Source organism: Ammospiza caudacuta, chromosome 6 (assembly GCF_027887145.1).
Source record: "Ammospiza caudacuta isolate bAmmCau1 chromosome 6, bAmmCau1.pri, whole genome shotgun sequence".
NCBI classification, from domain to species: Eukaryota; Metazoa; Chordata; class Aves; order Passeriformes; family Passerellidae; genus Ammospiza; species Ammospiza caudacuta.
Genome location: NC_080598.1, coordinates 22,353,872 through 22,375,473, shown reverse-complemented (window position 1 = coordinate 22,375,473; position 21,602 = coordinate 22,353,872). Strand labels below are relative to the sequence as shown.

Here is a 21,602-nt window from a genome sequence, read left to right as displayed (position 1 = left end):
TTAATTACGGGGTTAGGAAAAAAAGTTTAAAGCACTCTCATACTGTTCCACAGTAAAAGCCTATCAGTGTGGGCCATGGTTCCACAACAGAATTGGCAATCTGATGGTGCAGATTATTGTTGTAGTCATGTAAGGTGGTTTCTGAATGTAGTTATAAAACTAATTTTTAGCTATGGAAGCTGCCTAATTTTCTTGTTAGAATGTCTGAGTCTTTTCTTGGCAATCTCCTTAACTGCTCTCAGTTGTATGTCATTGCACGACAGTAATTTGCATGTGCAAATGGAAGAAATTCTACATGGGACAGGATCATTATGTAAGATAAGAGCAAAGGCAGGATTGCTTTGGTCTGTCCTTACAGAGTTCAGTGCAATTTATTCCCTGGGAAAGGAGGAAAATGGACTATGCCAGACTGAGGCGACAGTGAGATAAAATGTTCACAAGTGCAAGAAGGGTTTAAGGCTGAGGGAATGAGAGATTACAGAGGGAGGAGAGACTGCCATGGCCTAGCTCTGCAAGGACCTCGCTCCAGGATATGGCACCAGTCTGTTCCCAGTCTCCTCTAGAATAAAAATAACCGCACAGTGAGAAACACTGACAGCAGTGGATATTGCCAGAGGACCACAAGCACCAGAATTGGCACATTTTAGGAAATCACCTTAACTCAGGTGCACTAGACCTCAGGCTTCTTCAGCTGAGGTACAGGACACAGTTTCCAGGTAACACAGAAACAATACCCACAGTTATTTAGCTTTCTTTTCAATATTAGCCAACAAGGCATGTGTAAGTAACTTAGGGAGTTTGCAGGACTGTTCCTCATCCTACTATTGAAGGATGTGGGGAATGAGTGTGGAAATTATTTAAAATGTGGTATGTCAGAGAAAAAAGGTATGCTGGAGCTGTCATATATCCCCTGAAAAGGAGATTGATTTGTATTCTTATCACTTCAGAAGAGTAAAGTGATTCCAAAGGCCATGAGAATCCTAATGTTAGCAAAGATACTTTTGTGAGAGAAGAAAGCAGCTTAGGTAAAAGTTTAGCGGTGAGTTACTGGGCAGGCTGGTCTGAGCTTTGAGATTCCTGTCCCTCTAAAACATAAGTGAATCCTGAGGAGTTTCACCCTGCAACTTGGATATAGACCCCCACCATTTGCCTCCACAAAATCCTATGGAAGAGTGAAACTCAGATGTTACTTTTTTTGTGTATGACACTGTTATAGAAAAACAAGCACATTTATTAAGCACATGTTGATGTATTCCTGTGTATTTAGATATTACACAGCAAAAAGAATAAACATTTCATTAAATGGGAACTGTATTTGTAAGGTTTGTTGTAGTATTATTTTGATCAGAAGAACAAGAGTATCATATGATTGTCCACTTAGATTTTAAGTTTACCTGTCCATTGAACAATGAAAAGAATTCTAAAATTATGTCAAGCACCTATAGAGATACAGGTTTATATATTTTTTATACTGAGAGGATATATATGAATACATTTTTATATACCCAGATATATAATCAGAAAACAGTAAGGAGAAATAAAGAGAAAAAATCACAAGCCACAAGCTACCTAGTGCTCTAATGCCAGTCTAATTAAAAAGCTATCTAGAAATTTGAATCGAAAAAGCAAATACAGAAAAGGAGTAAAAATATTATTCCCCTGGAAAGCCAGAGGGGTGATTAGCATTAAACAGTAATGTTGGCTCAGAGGAAGCACGAGGGGTAAAGGTACGAGAGAAAGAATTCTGGACTGAGAGAGAACTGGCATTTTCAACACCATTAAATTTTAAGAAAGAGAGACAGTAAGGAAATGAACAATAAACTGGTCCCTATTGTAAGTTCAGCTTTTTACAAATATAGTAACAAATGAAATTTTTTCTTACCAGAAGTGTAACTCTGGTAAATTAGTACTACTGAAAAATAATACTTGTACATGCTTAAAGGTGTAGCAGCCCCTTTCCCCTGGCTTTATTCCCAAAAATACTGCTCAGAGCAGTTCAATTCCTCCTACCATTGCATGTGGAATATCCGTCTGTCCAGGAAGGCTGCTGGTGGAGTAGATTGCTGCTGGAATTGATACTCATCCTGCCAGCTCCTTCCAAAATCATGATCTGTAAGTGAATCAAACAGCTTGCTTAGTGAGCGGTGTCTAGTCCAAGAGGTAAATGGCAAAAAAAAAAAAAAAAAAATCCACTGAAGGTGAAGCAAGGAGGCCAATTCCATTTGTAGAAGATACAACTGAAATCAAGAACATGTTGACACAACCCCTTTTCCACTGCCACAAAATCTCCTTATGATAAACATTACCATGATTAATTTGCATACGCAAGAAGCAAGTTTCTACAGCTGCCCATCCATAAATGAATAATCTGTAATCAGAAAAGAAGCCGAATGAAAAGACAAGGCTTCTGACAGAGCAATACACGAAAACTGCCAAGCTTTGAGAAATTAAATACTAAATAGTTTTACTTTTTTTTTCTGCTTTAAAGAGAAATGTGATTTAAACAAGTTCTTCTCTTTTTTTTTTTTTCTTTTTTTTTTTTCTTTTTTCTTTTAGGAGAGAGAAAGAACTTTCCAATAATTGCAAATGAAACTATACAGTAGACTACAAGCCATGCTCAGAAAATCCTTCACACAGAAGGATACCAAAGTGTTACAGGGAGGTAGACTTACAGGGAATATCTTGTCAGCTGACCCAGTTTCTTATCTGATCTGTGTCAGCAGTGTCTATAACACTTCTTGGTAACAAATATCAGAGATCATACATTTCAACTCACCAAAAAAATCAGATGGTCAAAGATCTTGTAAATGAGACAGCCATTCTTGTGGCTGTCTGTACAGAATCAATACAGTGGAGTGACAGCACCCCCAAGACCGCATTTTCTCTTTTAAGCAAACTTTCCTTTCCATGTATTTTAGCATTACCACCATGAGTAAAATGTCCTGTACTTTTTTATACTTTAAAAACAAAAAACCTACTTGTATGACATTCTAGAAAAATGTTACATTTATCCCGTGTTTAACCATTCCAATGAAAGTATACAAAATTCCCCAGTGAGGGGTACTCTTGAAGTTTTATATTATCTTTCAGTGGTGTGAAGTTGTAAAGCTTAAAAATATATATAATAACTAAAGATATTTGTGAGGACATTGGGAAAGTAGTTTGTTAAACATTACAAAGGCTTTGGGTTGTAATTCTTATATACACAGGGGAAAAAAAAAGAAAACCAAACCCCTGTTCAAAAATATTGAAAGCCGCAAAGTCTGTAAAAACAAAACATTAGACATCAGGATGGCATGTGCATGCAACTAGACTTCACCCTAGAATTAAAAAGGTTATGAAATACAAAATAGACTTGTGAAGGGTAAGGTCACTGGTCTTGGCTGTTTATGCACTGAGGCCAGTGAAAAACATCCACTGAGAGCACATCTGTACCCCCTACAAGCTGATGCCCAGCAATCTTTTTGATAAAAGACAAGGAGTCAACAGAAAGACTTACAGCCTTAGTTTTAAAGGAGCAGTCTGAAAATTACCTGGATTGGTATTTTCCTCAGTCATTTAAAATAAACCACGTAACTTAAAACTTACAAGTATCTATTTCTTCCCCCTCCTCCCTGCACCCTGCTACCCCCGATAGGTATTAGAGAGGGAAAAGGAGAGAGGTTACTGACAATTGCCTAAAAAGCCAAAGCCTTAGAAAGTTCAAGGAAGTTTATCACAGAGAATGGTGCTTTACAGTATAAAGTAGTTTAAGGCTTTTTTTTTTTTGTAGATACACAGAATGGCAAAATCAAACCATGGATGATTTTTCAGTCACTTTCCACTTTTAATTCTAGCCAATCTGTGATTCAGTGAACACTAGCAAGGAGGATTTAATTTCTCATAGTAGATATATCAGGTTATAAAATATTAACAATTGAGAGAGATTGTTCTTGTGCCATTCTGGCCAAATGAAAGACGATTATCACATCAGTCAGTACATTTATACAAGTTAGAAGACTTTTTTCAACCCTGCGTAAATGCCAAGTGACTTAGTATTGTGAGTGAGAAGGTGTGAGGAAGAATTTGAATTCAATCTCATGATTATAAACATGTTCAGCCTATAATGCATATAAATTATATACTTGACGTGCAAGAACTTTTAAGCAATAACGTATGCTTGACAGTCAATACATACACTTCTGAGGCTATAAAGGTTGATGATGTATCAAGTTATTTCTTTAAATTTGGTTTAAATCGTTAAAGACAATTAGGCATGAATGAATCAAATATCAATGAAAAAGAGCTTATTACAGTATCAAATAGAGGTGAGGTAAAATACCATCTATTCTAGGAAAACAATAAAAATTGAGGATTAGGAAAACACACTTAGAAATTTAGTTTGTTGAATTCATTTCTTTTTAAAAAATTATAATATGCAATTCATAACTTAAATTCATTGAACTGAATTCACAATTTCAGAAGCTATCTCAGAATTAAAAGTACTCTGTTATGTGGTTTTGTATTCCGCAACTTCTGTAGTTTCTGGAATTCTACACAGAATTCATAACTTGTGCAAAAGGCTTACAAGTACGTCTGGGAAAGCGTACACATGAACTGAAATTATTTCTGTGTAATTTAGTCCTGAAAATTCAGTTAATTTTTTCTTCTTCATAAGTAATCAGGTGAATTTCCAAACCAAAAGATCCTCTGACACTTTTATTCAGCAACTGAAGCTATGGATATTTAAATAAACCAAATCATACGTCTTGCACAGTTTTTCCACCTTAGCAGTAACTAAAGCCAATGCACATTAGAGATGTGAAAAGAAGAACTTTGACAGCCTCTTCCTGAGATCTGGATTTTAGTTATTTTCCTTTAAAATGTCCTCTCCCTGTCGCAGTCTAGCAGACAATTGCCCTTCACCGTATCCCTGAACATTAATATTATTTTCAAATAATGTCCAAGGAACCTGCTTTACAATTTAACTAATCAATCATTCCAGTTTGGGAAGCTAAATAAACTACCTCAACCTCAATAACTCAATTAATTTCTAGTATCACCTGTAGGAACAATTGTGCCTAAGAAGGAGAATTTACAATGACATTAATCACAGAAGAAGGACTGGATTTAGCTTTAACCTAAACTTTGCCAAAGTTCTGCGTATTACTCAAGCTACAGGTTTTTTGGAGTCTTGAAAATTTTCCGGTCACCTCCTTTATCTTAATGCATGGGTGTTCCTTCTTTGGAAATCATTCTAGCACTTTGTTCAGGAGGATTATAAAGTCCTACTAGCAGCTTCCACACCTTTGCTTGGAAGCATACAGCATTATGCTCCACAATATTTTCTGTATGAAAACTAAACTGGGATTTTCTTGATGTCATCCTATATATGCCTTTCTTTGCTAAAAATTCATGGAAGATTAATGCTTATAGCAGTGGCTCATCCCATACTTGAAAAGATTCTGAGTCAGGATATTGGAACCAGCATATTCCTCATTAGTCCAGGGCCAAATGCTCAAATCTCTCCGGCATACAGACAAACCTGGTTAAAGTGTGTGAAACCTCAAGGGGAAGGACACATAAGATGTTCAGTTTTCTTTTAATTATATTCCATGTATCAAAGTGAATTGTGGAACTAATGAAGCCTTGTTTCCTATGAATGTGTATCTTGTGGTTGGATTCTCTAGTGTCTAGTAAGATATGAGTGCTGATTGAAGTTTTTCCCACGGTTGGGGCATTCATAATATCTCATTGTCTCAAGGCAGTGAGCTCAAGCGTCACTCTTTCTTTCAGATCGAGTATTAATGGATTTTCCTTCGGTACTTGGCAGCCAGTTTTCATTAATCTTGTAAAGACTTCATATCTCTGGGACTTCTACCCCCATATCAAATTTAATTAAAATTGGTGATGAAACTCAAAGACTGTTACAGGCCATATGTAAAAGCCAAAACAGAATTACCAGGAAAGCCTCATTTCCTCTGGAACCTGTATTAAAAGGGTCTCTAGCTGAGCTGATATTTTGGAAAATAAAATAAAAATAAAAAAAACAAACCCTTGAGATCTTTCCCTCTACTATGACATCGTACATTTTAAATGAAAGCACGGATAAAATATCATTTGAGTATATAATCACATGTATTTTTATAGACATACACACACAAACGTCTATGTCTGCATGGCAGGTGTCTGTACACACAATCCCATTCTGTTCCCCCGAAGAGGTGCTGTCTCCGGAGCTATAACACTATGCAAACAACACTTCATTCAGCCAGCACAGTTAGATATAGCTGTGCACTGGTGTTCAGCAAAATTCCTTCCAGAGAGAGTCCTATTAGAAGGGATTAATGCATTTAAAAAAAAATCCTTCACCCATATTCATTATATCAGGTGGTATTTTAAGACCAAACCCTGAAGGTCTCTCTTAGTAAAAGCTCTCACTGAAGTCTGAAGGAGCTTTGGCTGAGCCACAACCCAGCAAGTTGGCAGTAGAAGCAGGTCATTTGCTCTGCTCTTCTTCTCTTCCATGACCACCTGACCACCCTGAGTAAACAGCAGTAATGGAAAGAGCAAGGAGCCATGGCCTGCCTGTGGAGCAAACCCAGCATTACAGAAAAACGTATTTACAAATCCTTGAACCTTGAACACTATATAGTGCACTCTATGCGAATTATTTTATTGCACTACAGGTGTGCTCTGAAAATAAATTACTCTGATCCCCATTTCCACATTCAACACAATGAATCTTAACAAACATGGAAAGAGTTTCTCCTTTCCTTGAACCAGAATCTTTTGAGAACAGCATATATTAAATGACATGAAAATTCCAAACATGGGAAAGGCGAATAAGTGGTACAGAGAAAGTGACTGAATCCTGAAGTAGGACAACCAGAGTGATTGTTCTGATATCAGTTTGTATAGCTGCTCATGGACATAACTCTGAAATGAACTTAGGGGGCGTGGAAGGGGAGCCCATAAGAGAAAGGGGTCCACAGGGGAAGGGGCCCCCAGCCATTCCACCATCCCATGGTAAAGCCATGCACTCTGCTCAAAACACAACAACAATGTCTAGGGCAAAACAGTCTGAAACTACTAAGCCATGACTCCACCTGTAAGCTATGCAAAGTCTAAGAGTGACTTCTAGCTGAGACAAGCTCAGTGCAGCTCCTCCTGGCATGTCCAAAAGGGTGGATCTCTCTTGGCATATTTACCTATGGGATTCTTCCCCATTTTTCCCCTTTTACCATCATGGCTGAACTTCAAATGTAGATTTCACCTGGGCCTATTTTCTTTGAAGTGTGTTATGTACACAGTGAAGACACAATCCCTGCTTTTCAGGGCTTGGAGTTTAGGGAACAAGTATCTACAGAGTATGTTAAATATTTTAGATCATTACTGCATCTTGGATTACAGTCAAAGACTTACACAGTGATCTAAAATAAATAATACCAAGTGGTAATTGCAACTGAAGAGTAACAAAATCTGGAATTTTAATCCTTTTATTGAAAAATTAAAAGACTACTAAATGTAGTTTTCAAGACATGACAAAGGACATGTAGGACATAGCACGTGGACTTGTTTCACACATACGGCTACTTCGGAAACATAAATGCCTTGTACTTGTAATGTATATGATCAATTAGCTGCTTTGCATTCCAACCAGCTATTTTACATCTCCAGTGGTGGTAAGGGCAGGCACAAACTGAATATATGAATGTTGAAAGCCTGTTTGCATGTTACTGTGAGCTTTGGGTCTTCTGTTCTGGTTTTTTCTATTCTCTTTTATTTAATGTGCATTTACTACCAGGGCTCCAGGGTCCTAGTCTGAGCCAGTGTGGCTATACATACAGCCATGGCTGACCCAAAGATTGCCCTGTGATCTTTATCTGTCTAATTTGCAAAGGTCTCAGGTTCACGCCTGGTGTCTGTGCCAGACTCCTACATAAGGTATCATCCTTGCTCACTTTCAGATGTGACCTTTTCTGCAGTGTGTTAGCATCTCCTCTGGCCATGTAGATTCAGTTGTAGCTAGCACACTACAGGTTTCTTGTTTCCTTGTGTTTAGCTAGCGCACACACTTCCTTGCTTCCTTACCTACAGTACCTACAGAGCAGAGAGAAGATTCAGAAGAAACAACTCGTCTGCAGGCTGATTATGCACAGGCATCTGTTTCACAGCAAAAAGTTCAACTTTGGACTGCTCTGTTGTGGCCTGCAAGGTACCATTCAGGTGACAGTCTATGGAGTTGACGTGTTTGATGATAACCTGAAGACTCACAACTAAGACAACTGAAAAAGTCTTAGAAAGCTTTGAAGAAAGTTCATATGAAGAAACACTCTGATCACACTCAGTATTTGTTGTAAAACATACCTAGCATTTGATGCATTTCATTTTTAGTCCATCTCACATGCCTTTGGGCCACAGTAACAAAATCTGGTTACTGAATCACATTATGACTATAAAGTTCAAGGAATCATTTTTATAAAAACTTTACTAAATAATCTCCAAAATTTTTAGTATTCAGGATTCAGGTTTGGGTTATTTGGGCTAATCTTATTTCCTACTACAACTCTTTAAAGTGCACGATTCTTTGCTTACATATTTTTGGAGTATAGAGCTGTGGTTCATATGCATAAACCCACCTTTACATGTGCAAAACTGGTGAGCTCTCAGTGAGCTTTCAGAGACTATATTGAGACCTTGATCATTTACTGTTGTGGGCTTTTTGAAAGGAAGACTTTGGTTTATTCTTTTGTTTTCTTTGAACCTTGTACATTAAATGTATACATGAAGGTAAACAGAAAGACCAGAAAAAGGAAGATGAATGGGAAAGGAATGTTTAACATATACCTACATTACAGATAGGATCGTGATAAACAAAATCAAATAAAGCTTGATTGGAATATTTTATTACTAAAGATCTTATTTTCATGATGCACTACAAGGCAACTTTTGTAAGAGATATGTGGTTGTTGTTTAAACATGTTCATATGGATGCTTCAAAATCTTGCATATATATTTTAACTAAAGAGAACCTTGGGTAGAAAAGTAAGGATCTAGATCTGTATCTGAGCTATCCCTCTGCTCCAGGGTTTGGGTTTGGTTCTTATCTCTCTTTTAACGATGTAATTTAAAGACAAAACCATAGTTCAGTTTCCTTTTTGAGAGAGAACAAAGTTCGCTTTATGAATGCAAGGAAAAAAATTACTTGATGATATGCAAAGTTTCATAGGTTGTTTCTCTCTGACCCCTTTTTTTCCCCAATAATCTTCATATGAACTGAGTTCAATTTTCAAGGTGCTTATTAGTAAAATGAAAATAAAAGGAAGAATTTTAAAAGAGGAGGTTTTTTGTTTGTTTGTTTTTCTAAATCAGAAGCAAACAGAAGGCAAATTGTGAACAGAGAATCCTCAAGGCATAGATGTGTCTGACAGCGTTAACTACCAAGGGCTTGTACTTCAAATTTTCCCAATTGTCATGTTAGTTTAGCAGAGAAAACAGTGAAATGCAACCTGCCACTTAACAAGAATCTGGTGTTTCAGATCCATACTTTCCTGTCACATCGCAGGCTAGATGTGCACCTTCTTGCCATGCCACTAGTTTTTTAATATGAAAAGAATTATATCATAATTTATTTTACTGTCAAAATCCTCATCCTCCTTTTTGCCAAAGTTCTGTGCACAGATCCATATAATAATATTAGTGAATTAGCTATCATAGAGCTGATACAAAAGTGAGTAAAGAAAAAAATATTTCTTGTGATAGATATTTGGATTATATTTGCAGTAATGTATTCTTAGAATGTTTGGAACAAGTAGACAGGTTCACTAAAAACTGGCCAAAAAATAAGTGGGCTATTTTCTTTTTTATTTTTCAGAGTTGGCTTTGACTGGTATATAGCAATGCTTTCATTACTATCTGTCTGCACCACCTCAGCAAGTTCATGATAATTTGGGTCAACCATTTTTTCCTGAATATTTAGAAGTCATTTGCCATAGATTCATCAGGCTAGCCTCAGGGATACAGAGTCTTGGAAACGCAATAATGGGAAAAACTGCCTTTGCTCTTTATTCTTCTTTCAGCACTTAATACCACACCTCATGGAACAACTCCACACCTCCTTTCATGCCCTTCCTATCTCTCTGGTACATCCTTCCTCTAACCAGGAGCCAGCTCATCTCCCTAATCTCCTTCTGCTAAACACCTCTCTTTTGCTTACAATACACTAAATATACAAATGGCCAAAAAGCACTCTAGATGGCCCTGTAACTTGACAAGCCACACGTCTATAATTACACATGAACCTCATCAGCTAACAAAATATTACCATCATGTTCTAACACCTTCTCCTTCTCCCTTGGCTCTGGTTCCCCAACCACTTCCCTCTACCTTCCACAACAGCTTCTCTTTGCATTGCTTTAAAGACTAACAGCGTATTGAGGGAAATGTTTTCCATACTGCTAATATAGCCTGTGTGACTGTTCAGTTGTTAGTGAATAATGACAATAATAACAGTAATAATTGTGTTTGTATTCATGTTTGGCTCTCATTAGATGCTGACTCGGTGCTGACATAACAGCCACTCAGATACATGCTGCAGCAGCAGCCAGTATTTCATGTGGAAGTTCACTTTAACCACTATCACCACCAACACTTCTCTTTTGTTATGGGACTTTTGTCTGGTTTTCAACAGTAACAACCACTAATTTGCCTACTTAAAAAAAAAAAAAGCAATTGTGTTTTTTCTCTTTTCTTTTTTGTAAACGCTGTTTCATATGTTTTGTTTTAATAAAGGGCATCTACCTGGAAACTGCAAGGTTCCTCCTTAGGGCTGGTTTACGAGAGAGGAGCAAACAGACTAAGGAACTTGGGATGGAGGCCCAAAACAGCAAGATGCCTTGGGGAATGTGCAAATTTTCCCATTGGACTACTACTTTTTACATTAATTGATTCATTCAATCAACAAACTGATTGTACTTCTTCATTAAATATGTGAGGGCTGCAGCACAAATTAACAGAGAAGCTGAAAATTAAGCACTAAGAATTTTATGCTGAACTATGCAGCTTTCTGGGGATCCAGCCCAGTTGATAGAAGTATTTATACCATGTTACAACCCACTGCCTGACTAACCACAATATGATCACTTCTTTGCTGATGGGATAGGAAGAGCATATTTCAAAGAGGAGATGTAGCACAGCTATTTCAGGGTTCATAGTGGGAAGAGTCATTCTGCAGAGCTGCCAGAGAGGGTTTTTAACTCCTCTACCACATACCCTTGCATCAAGCTGGGACTTGCTGATCCCACCTATGGGATAGCTCCATCCAGGATGCCTGCTTGCCCTGCATTCCTCCCCAGAGTACCAAGTATCCCAAGGTGAATCTCTGTCCGCAAAGGAAATTGTCCCCACATGGGTGGCTATCACTGAAACAGCCCAGTGGGACCCACCGACACCGTTTTAGAAAACTGCTGTCAGACCATTACTTTTGCTACGATGCAGTCTTTCACATATGTGTTTTCAGTAAACATTTACTCGGAGCCCTGCTGTATCCATGCAGTTTCTTCATATTGTATTTGTTGAGAAAAGCGAAAGAGATTGCAAGACCAGTCCCCTGGTGTCCCACTCCAGTGGCTGCATAAGGGCTGTCTGCTGTACTGCTGGTGGAGCAGCAGGCTCACTTCCCCCTTGCTCCCAGCACTGTGAGCCTCCCAGAGCCACATGTCACTGGGACAGTACTTTACATATATGCCACCACCTGCTTATGCTCACTGCCTTTATTAAAGGAAACAGAAAATAGGGGAATGAGGTTTCCTTGCTCTGTAGCCACTTGCTGCAGGTAAGTTAGGAAGTTGTGGGAAACAATGTCTTCCCACCTCTGTAAAAGCCAAGAACACCTTCCCACCTTCCTTGTCTCCCTCCTGCCTGTGGTTAGAAGAGCAACGCTTCTGTGGCGTCACTCCTTCTCACCTGGCACAGCAAGAGCTGCCCATCCTGTTTCCATTGATTTCTCCAGTGGTTGCGTTAAACAATACAATGGAGTATTTATGTGTCAGTGTTAGGAGCAGGTTATTAAGTAAAACCCACCATAAATAGAGCCGTTAATTCAGTTGCTGGCATGGCTCTCTGTTATCTCCTCAATACCTCCCAGAGGGTATTAGTCTTACCCTTTCGTTTGAGTTGGCAGCAGAGTTATTTTTTTGCACCTGCTGCTCTACTCCGATAACAACACAGGTCAGCTTTGATTTGTTGGAATATAAACAAAAAAGGCAAAGCCAGGCATCTGCCTCAACAGCCGGGGCTGGTTTGACGGTAGAGCTTTTCCCACTGGGTTTTGTACAAATGTGCTCTTTCAATTCTTACATGAACTCTCTCCTCTTTCTCAAACTGTCCTTTGCTACAGAGTAACCTGGTGTCAGAAAAAAGCTCAATGCCATTCTTTTCCATCAATGGAACCAGTCAAAGCAACGCACTGTTCTAGGACTAAACTCAGAAGTATCATGCAAAATGCACAAAGAAAAAGCAGCTAAGACATGGTGGTTCAAAAATTACTAGGAAAAAGCAGCAAATTAAGTGTAAAGTAACTTTCTTGAGAGATAAAACCTGAAAGACTGGGAGGGTTTGCTTTCCCATATGAACCCACACACTCTCCATCTCCTAATTTACTATTTCACAGGAAACAAAACCAACATTGAGTCCATGAGAAGTAGGTACTCAGCTGGGAACTAAGCTACTTTTAAGTCCTTCTGAAAATTAAGCCTGCAGGGCTCATCTACTCTAATAGCATCTATGGTGATGGAAGAAGTGAAACACTGACAACCACGGAGCAGAAGAGTCCACACACACAGCAAAGGCAGTAAATAGCAAAAAACATAGAGATGAAGGAAAGAACCAGCACTGCATCCACATTACAAATAGGAAAACTGAGACACTGAGCTGAAATTATTCACTTAAGACACGTAACAAGTCAGTTGGGAAGTCAGTCCAACTCATATCTTCCAGCTCAAGCTCCATTGCTATCCATTGCATCACGTCTCTGGGAAATCTTTCAACATGCAGATGAGTTAGGTTGAATGTGGTTTTTCTGAGGGCAGGGAGAAGGTATTCAACAAGAGAAAGAATTCTCAAGGAAAAAAAAGGAGACCTGTTCAGACTGAAAACAAGATTCTTCTATGCATCATGGCTATTATATGAATAGTAGAGATTTGAATGATAAGTTAGCCAAACAATTAAACCTACACTTGAAGTATTAAATCAAAAAAGCTACCCTTGACCTATGTATGATCCTGAAAATGAGCTAGGAATTCCTAAGCAGAGCTGGCTGAAATTCAAAATTTCTGTTCTGTGGAACTGTGGCTCTTTCTACAGGGGTTTTTCCTTCCTTCCTTTTTGTTTGTTTCTTTGTTTGTTTGGGGTTTTTTGTTGGTTGGTTGGGTCTTGTTAGTTGTGTTGGTTAGAGTTTTTTTGTTGGTTGGGTTTTGGGTTATTTTTATTTTCTCTTTCAATCACAATGAAAGGAATTTTTAAAAGAAAGTTCCCTGGCAACAGGGAATCAACTGACATGTAAAAACATATATTCAAGTTGTTCAAGCATCAAATGTACAACTCTGTTACGTGGAATTGTTTGTGAAAGACAGAAATGTAAAGCATAAAACTAAGGTATACAGGCAGTAAAATCACCCCAGAGCAGCTGTGCCGGGAGCAATAAACTCCCCTAACATGGCTGCTGTGCACATGGTGATCAGGGAACCCTCTGCAGAGCCCAACCACGCTAATCTTGAAATGCAGGCAGCCTCAAAATCCAGCTGGGATGTGAAGTTTGTGATCCCCTTAATTCTTTTTCACTGAACACCTCTATTTTTCTTCCTCTTTTACTTTTATTTTTTACATTTTTCTTTCCTTTTTTCCTCTCTTTTTTTAATTTTTTGCCTTTTAATTAGTCAGGCTGACTGACCAGGACAAGTAATTTTTCTTCAATACACCATAATCCTGTAACCAGAAAAACAGAATAAAATAACATCTTCAAGTATCTATCTGTGGCACAAGAATGCCAGGTCTTACAGTGACTGCAGAGCTGGACTCTGGGAGGGAGGCTGGAGGAGTCAGAAATCAGAAAACGAACTTTGCTTCCTCCAGTTCTTTTTGCTCTCCTGTACTGCTATGTATCTCAGTCATCAATGTAACTGGAAAAGATTTCCCAACAAAACCAATGAAAATATTTCCAGGCTATTTCAAACAACTTTTTTCCTCAAAAGTGGATTTTTTACCACAGAATCATACCTATTTTAACAATGTTCTGAGAAAAGAGCATTATCAGATATCCTTATAACAGCTATTTGCAGACGCTGGAGAGTTTTTTCTTCTTTTCTTTTTATCTTTAATGATTAAATCTTCATTAGATTTTTAAACATTTAAGATGTTTTATAGCATAGGGAAAGCTGATGCTTTGATCTGCTGCTTATAGTCCATAGTTTGGGGAAGAGCGGCCCTGGGCACCCTAGCTCTCAGGCCATACACGTGTTCCTGCAAAAAAAAAAAATCTACTGCAGCACAGGGCAAAACCTGCAGGCATGCAAGTGGAAAGCAGCTCTGTCTAGGACTCGTGGCATGAACAGCCCCTCTCTCTCTACAAGAAAATGCCAGCCACTCACTTACACCTACTGACACAACAGACATGCCAAATACCAACAGCTGTGCATTTTAAAGGATTTTTAAATCAAGGAGCCATGTAGATTAGAAAACAAAATTGGTTGGGATTGGAGAAAAAAAAATTGAATTCCTCTCCTAAAAGTTACAGGAAGAAAGCCTGTGAAGGAGATAAGGGATTTGCAAGTCTTACAAGGAGCATTTGAGGGAATTGGGGTTTTTTATCCTGGAAAAAAAAGGCTCAGAGGAGACTTTACCACTCTCCACAACTACCTGAAAGGAGTCTGGGTGTTAGTCTCTTTTCTCAGGTGACAAGTGACAGCATGAGAGAACATGGTCTCTAATTACACCAGGGGAGTTTTAACTGAATATCAGGAAGCCAAAAAGGTTAGCAGGCATTAGAACAGGCTGCCCAGGGAAGTGGCAGGGTCTCCACACCTGGAGATACTTAAAATACACATAGATATGGCACTTAGGGATTTGGTTTAGAGGTAGACTCAGCACTGCTGAGTTAATAGTTGGACTCAATGATCTTCGAGATTTTTTCCAGCCTAAATTAATCTATAATTCCATGTATTTAGAGCAAGGTGTTTGTTATGACTGTTGAAATTAGCAACAGGCAAACAAAGAAATTTATGGGATTGACTCTCATCCAAATATTAAATGTCATTAAATGTCTTAGAGAGGGTAAGGATATCTGCGAGTCACTAAATGTAGAAAAAACTGCATCTATTTCATTTTGTACATTCCAATTTTTATAAGTCTATAAGGATATCTTACTCATCTAATCACCCATTAATTCAATCTTCCAAAACTTTTTCATCTTCCTCTGTCAGGGCAGGTGACTGGGAATATTAAGTCTTTTATGTGAGTGCTATGTTAGATCTTACGGCAAAAGAGATGAGAACAGCACCCTTGAGTGTGTCAGAATTTGACTCCCTGATAAAGCCCCTCCAATCTATGAGACAATTGCTTAACCAAGCATACTTTGAAAGTGCATCATCAAGATGCAAGCTTTTAAACTATTGTGTAATAATAATTACATGTTGCAGCAAAAATCATTAAGAAAGTTTAGGGGTAATCACTATATCATGAACTTAGTCTGATTCCGGATCACAGCATCTTGGGCAGTTTTACAAGGGTTCTTTAACTATATAGCAACATAAATTAGTTAACTGCTCACCGCTAAATGAAAGAAAACCTGGAATGGTTTTAAAAAACAAAACTAATTCTTCTTGTGATGGCACTATTAATTTAGGCAATAGAATACATTTTTACACATAGTTTCTTAGTCCTTACAGATTTACAGGGGCTCAGGAGACTATTCTAGCTACATCTGATTGTGAGTAGAGAAAATATCTCAAATACTTATGTCTGTGTCCTTCCTCCATAATAGCCAGCAACTTTTGTTCCATGTTTTTGCAGCTTCTTTAGGTAAAATTACTTTTTTTCCACCACCACAAACCAATTCTCTTTTATTACCCCATCTATCTGGTCTATAACCAGTGATTACCCAGTTCCAGTTGGCTGTTCTGTCTACTAGGTCGCATGCTCTTTCCTGTGAAGCACATTTCACAAGATCAGCAGAGGAATAGGTAATGATAACCATGTGCAATGTCAGCTTTTGGAAAGGCAGCCTTTGAGAGCTCTTCCTTGGAGGGAGACATGCAAAATGCCAAATGCCAGTCGATTGCTCCACTGGCTACATGACTCCATGTTTACTCATTCTCACCCGTCTGTAGACCAATGACCAACAAACGCCCCAAGTATTCTAGGCATTCATGAGGGATTTGGTGCAAACTGCATCCCCAGTAGAGTTCAAAGGAGCTGTCATACTAGGACTCCTGATGACTTCCTCAAAAACAAAAATACATCCTTACTTTTTTTTTGTATATCACCTGTGAGAACAAATCCTTCTTTGCTTAACCTTCCGATCTGCAGTGTTACTCGTGAGTTTCACTGTTACCAAGTCTACAATGTACCTTTTTCTTGAACATTTACTGAAATACTTCCTGGGATCATCCGAGACCATAACACACATGGGCTGCAGAGTGTGCTGAGGCAGGGACGTGAGGGAGAGACCCAGCTATTCGTGGTTAGAGATCTTGCAGTGCCCTTGGACACCGGCTGAGCGGCTGAAGCCAGAGCGCTTTGCTGAAGATGGTGTTGAACTTCACCAATGCTCACAGGTGCTTATTATTAGGAAGAAAATTTCACGAGCTTATGGCTGAAATTCAGTAGTAGTGAAGCTGTGAGATGGGACAGACATTTTATTAAATATCACAAACTATGCTAGCTACAAAAATAGTGTTTCTGCTCATTTCCTTGTGGACATGGAAAAAAAAAACCTTTACATTTCGTTCTACCACATCCTAATATTGTGTGTCATTAGTAATGACAAATGACAGCTAAGTTTGTGGCTGTTTTCTTTTTATGTGCTGCTTGTTGCAGGAATGCCTGTACCTCAGCAAGAATACCTACTTTACAGCTGTAGGAAGGCTGATGAGAAAGAGAGCCCTTTAAGACCAGAAAATCCTACAAAGGGTGGACACATTGCCCTCAGATTAAGAAAGGGTCATTCATGTCTATCTGTGTCTTGATCTCAGCACACTGACCAATTTTTAAGCCAGACAGGTCTGTCCTGGAGCACCCACTTTCCAACCAGCAGGTCATTGCCCCAGTTCACAGAGATGGTATTCATAGTATTGCAGAAAGAGGTCAGGCAATTTCGTGAGGATTGAATCTGAACAAGTTAATAGGAACAGAAAGCATGTGACTGCAGACTCCACAGAACAGATCCAGGCTACATTATGGTTAGCGAGAAGTTTTCCTGGCTTGGTCTTGTAACTAAGTGAAACATGTTTATAAAAAGCATGGAAGGGGTGAACAAGGAAGGAAAGCTAAGCGCTGATTCTGGAAAGGTGTCATGGCTCGTGGGCAGTTCTCTGAGTTTGCTGAGTCAATAAAATCATTAATCCTTTTCTGTGAGAATTGTACATAAATACACACTTCTTCAGCAGGTGTAGAATTCCATCCTCACAGGGGAGTTTGGCACAAATTGCTGTGGGACACGCAACAGACTAACATATCCCTGCTGCCCAAACACAGATGCACAGACAGAAATCCTTCTTTTTTCCTCTCTAATCTCCTTCCATCTGTGTTTCTGGATGATTATTTTTTTAGTTTGATCTCTTTCCACTGCAGCTTGCTACCTTGCACTTCCCAGACAGAACAAGTACAGATGTTAACAAGAAAATTCATTGGAAATGAAAAAAATTAAGGAAGTTGAGTGGGAGCCAAATGATTTGATTTTTCACTTGTCCAGCTGTCCCATTGTTTCCACCACTGCTGATAACCCACAACACCCCGAGAATATTTAAAGTAATAAGAAATTACTGTGGCAATACCACAGCATATTCTCTCAGGTGACAAGAAGGTAATAATGTCCCGTGTAAAGCAGAGCACATTCTACTACCTGATCTCACCACAACTGGGGTAAATATATGGTTCTCACACTATAGGTGGCTGTGAAGCGCGACCTAACTTGTGCTGGGGCAAGCAAAGAGATATTCTGATCTGATATGAGAGCTTTTATTATCAGGACTTGGGGAAAATACATATTTTTACCATTGTTATAGGCTTTACAAGTGACACTTGGAGTAAAAAAAAAAATAGCAATGCTAAATGCAAGGGAACAGTGACTCTGCTAATGATAACCTAGTCCTGCATACAGGACCAGTGCTCAAGGGGGAGAAGGGTGTCTGGAGGATGGCTGCTCTAAGAAAGCCTTGGGCACACTTCATAAACCCCTGAACTGGAATTCCCAGTGTATTGACTCATAATATCTCTGTTTGGCACGCTACAGACTCTGATCCATCCTGACATCCAAATTTCACAGCTAATGTTGAAAAATTAGAGGAGAGAATTGAAGTGATTAAAGGATGGAAAAGCTTACAGTGAAACACGTTAAGATCCTTCACTATACTGCATGTTTCTCCATGAAAAGGAACAGGCTTTGGAGCGCAAACTACCACAATTATCAGAGACTAGGCTAAGAAAGAACTTGTCCCCAGCTAACCACACGAGGAACAGAAATTTCCTACCCAGGGGAACTTCCCAATAACCATCAAAAGACAACAAAATCAGGCGGCTGAATGTTAAAACAAGACCATGTCAGACTGAAAATGAGATAAAATGTTTTTAGAAGAATGGTATTTAATTGCGGGGCACTTGAAAACATTCTGGGGAATTTCCCATTACTGGACTTCTGGACTTTTTTTCAAGATTGGAAGTTTTCTAAAATATATGCTCTGCTTGAAGTCACATAATTATCTCTGAAAAATTTTGGCAAGTCTTATGTTACTATTGCAACAATCACTTGGTTTTGAAAATTGTAAGGGGCAGGAATTAAACTGTCATTGTGATATTTGTAAGTGAAACACCTTAATCCTGTTTTTTTTCTAGTTTTAATTGCAGCCTTTTTCTTTGATTTCTGCATTTGCATTAAATATTAAACTGCTATATTTTCCAGCTCTGATATTTTCTACAGTGCAAAATAGATGTCACACAACTGGCTTAAACTACACCCTGCAAATTTCCCATCAAAGCAAAACTTAAAGGAGCGCTTTATTTAATATTACTTAAGTTTTCACAAATTGCAGGAAATACTGGTGCATGTTACATCTGTTTAACACGGCATCAAGTGAGACAAGTATAAATAAAATGACTAAATGAAACTTTTACCTCAAGGTACATTTCTGTCATTATGAGCTTGTTTAATTCTAACAGTTGTTTGGTTCTAAAAAATGTCAAAGGTAGGAAAGAAAGGATAGTTGAATGTACTTTAGAAGCAAACACAATATATGCCTTTAGATAGTAATCAAAAAGCACATTACTGATATAATTGAATGACTCTATAACAATATACACACAAGTATGTGCCTAAAATGTCTCATGGGGTGCAATGCAAACATTTGTCACTGAGTCCATTACACATATTTTACAAAATCAACACAGATTTGGAGCAACTTTTTCTTCACATTCTCTTTTACAACTACCTTAACAATTGCGTCTATACCTTAAGGGGCCAGTTCTGGTTCTATTAAAATAAAATTACCATTGGAACAGAAACAATTTAAACAAGCAGAAACACTGCGGGCCTCACACTCTATTTACCTACCCAGTGCCTGAGCTGGGTTCTCTGCAGTTTTTGCTTAGACAGAACTAAGATCAGCAGAACCTCCTTCACCATACAACTGCCAAGAAACTGCCTTGAGGCTGAAACCAAGCCAAATTATAAATCTACTTTAGGGTTTTTTGTTACAAACACCATGTCCATCAACATCCTCATCACTAAAATGAACCGAAACACAGTCATTGTGGAGTGTATCCCAGTTCTATGACACAAGGACTCCCCATAGCATTGAGAAAGTCCACTTTTTCACCCCTTGTCTTACTGAACAGATGACAACTCTGTTGACAAAAGTAGCATGTTCAGGACCGGGAATATTATTATATTCATCATAATAGAAAAGATTCTCAGGATCTGGCCCCATTCAAACGCATACACAGCAGAAATACTTAAATAGAACATACAAGTTCAAACCAGGAAAGCAGAAATCCTTATTGCAACATTAAAAAGCCTTTTGAATAAATGACCTTAGCTGCTGTTCCAAAATGGGAAGGGAGAGGCTTGGTATAGTGGCCAGGAGTCTAGTAGACATTTTTTTTCCTTTTTTTTAATTATTGTCACTGGTGTTATTTTAAAGGAAGTGCATTTAAGAAAAGAAAATAAATACCCCAAACACCTTACCTCATTTAGCTGAAGATTCTGGAGTGGAAATCCTGAACAGAGGCAATGGGAAAACTGTCTACAGAACAGTAGGTTGGGTAAGCACAGGTACTAGGTTATGTCAACTAAAGACTCCCAGGAGTGAAGATAAATGGATGTGATACTAATTTTAAAACATTTTGCTGAACACTCAAGCAGCCAATAGGGGAATTCCTTAGGTCACTTCCTGTTCATTTGATTGGACCTGCAACGACAACAACCAAGATGAGGTTGAGAGCGTTTGCATAAGGCCAGCTCAGTCCTCGGCATTCAAAGAGAACAGGTCTAACCGGGTTACACGCGTGGCTCCAGAACAAAAGAAAAACCTGGTAATGGATGAGGGATTGATTTCTTTGTAGTTGTTTTTTTAAGACCATCCCTTCATTTTTATTTTATTTTTTAAATTGAGGTTATTTCAGGCAGATAGGGAGATCATAATTAGAATGGGGAGAAGTGTATAGCAGGAATGTCCTAAGTTAAAATTAGTCTGGAAATAACATTAGGAGATGGATTTGCTGACAGAGAGGTAGAATGGGTGAGCTCATGTGATGAGCTCAGACTTTTCTTTTATACATTGAGAATCCCGAAAAATGCATGAAAGGGTGGTCTATTAGTCTTTCAGCTTCTCTAAGTATTTGAGAGTAGGTAAGAAACAAAATGAGAGAAAAAATAATCAGTGTGGGGGTATATGGGGCTGAGTATGAAAGTTCAGCTATATGCAGGTCAGCAGGGCAGAGAATCAGTAGATGTGCATAGTCCAGAATTTTTCTTGACCACGTGTGAGTTACTCCTCCAGCCTGCAACCATGAACCTGAGCAGGAAACCAGGTGCCCAAATGAAAATAGGAAACCTCCTCTGTTTCTCATTATTTCACTAGTCAAACAAGGCACCAACACAGAAACAGTTAAAAATGCACTAAAATGTGGGTAGGTTCTGAGGTTTCATTAATTTGTATGTATAAACCAAGAAATGCTAAAAATTATTATTCAGTGACTGTTCAGTGGTCTGTGTGAAGTGAATTTTCTAGTCTTTGCTCATTTTTGGTCCCAAATCTCATCATAAATCTTCCCCTGACAGATGCTGACAGGAGTTCTCAGTGCTAGATTTACCAAGCACAGGAAATGGATTGTCCTTCAACATCCAGAGATAT

General features: G+C 38.5%; 1 protein-coding gene across 2 annotated transcripts in view; it reads right to left on the bottom strand.

Moving 5' to 3' along the window:
- Positions 1-20,639, bottom strand: part of EHF (ETS homologous factor) — a 34,213-nt gene extending 13,574 nt beyond the window's left edge. For both annotated transcript variants that reach the window (XM_058806749.1, XM_058806748.1), the window contains exons 1-2: positions 20,435-20,639; positions 2,011-2,110 (exon numbers count right to left, since the gene is read on the bottom strand). In XM_058806749.1, the coding sequence (XP_058662732.1) occupies positions 2,011-2,107 (97 nt within the window). In that variant the 5' untranslated portion in view covers positions 2,108-2,110; positions 20,435-20,639. The remainder of the gene's footprint in view (positions 1-2,010; positions 2,111-20,434) is intronic.
- Between the last annotated feature and the right edge of the window lie 963 nt (positions 20,640-21,602).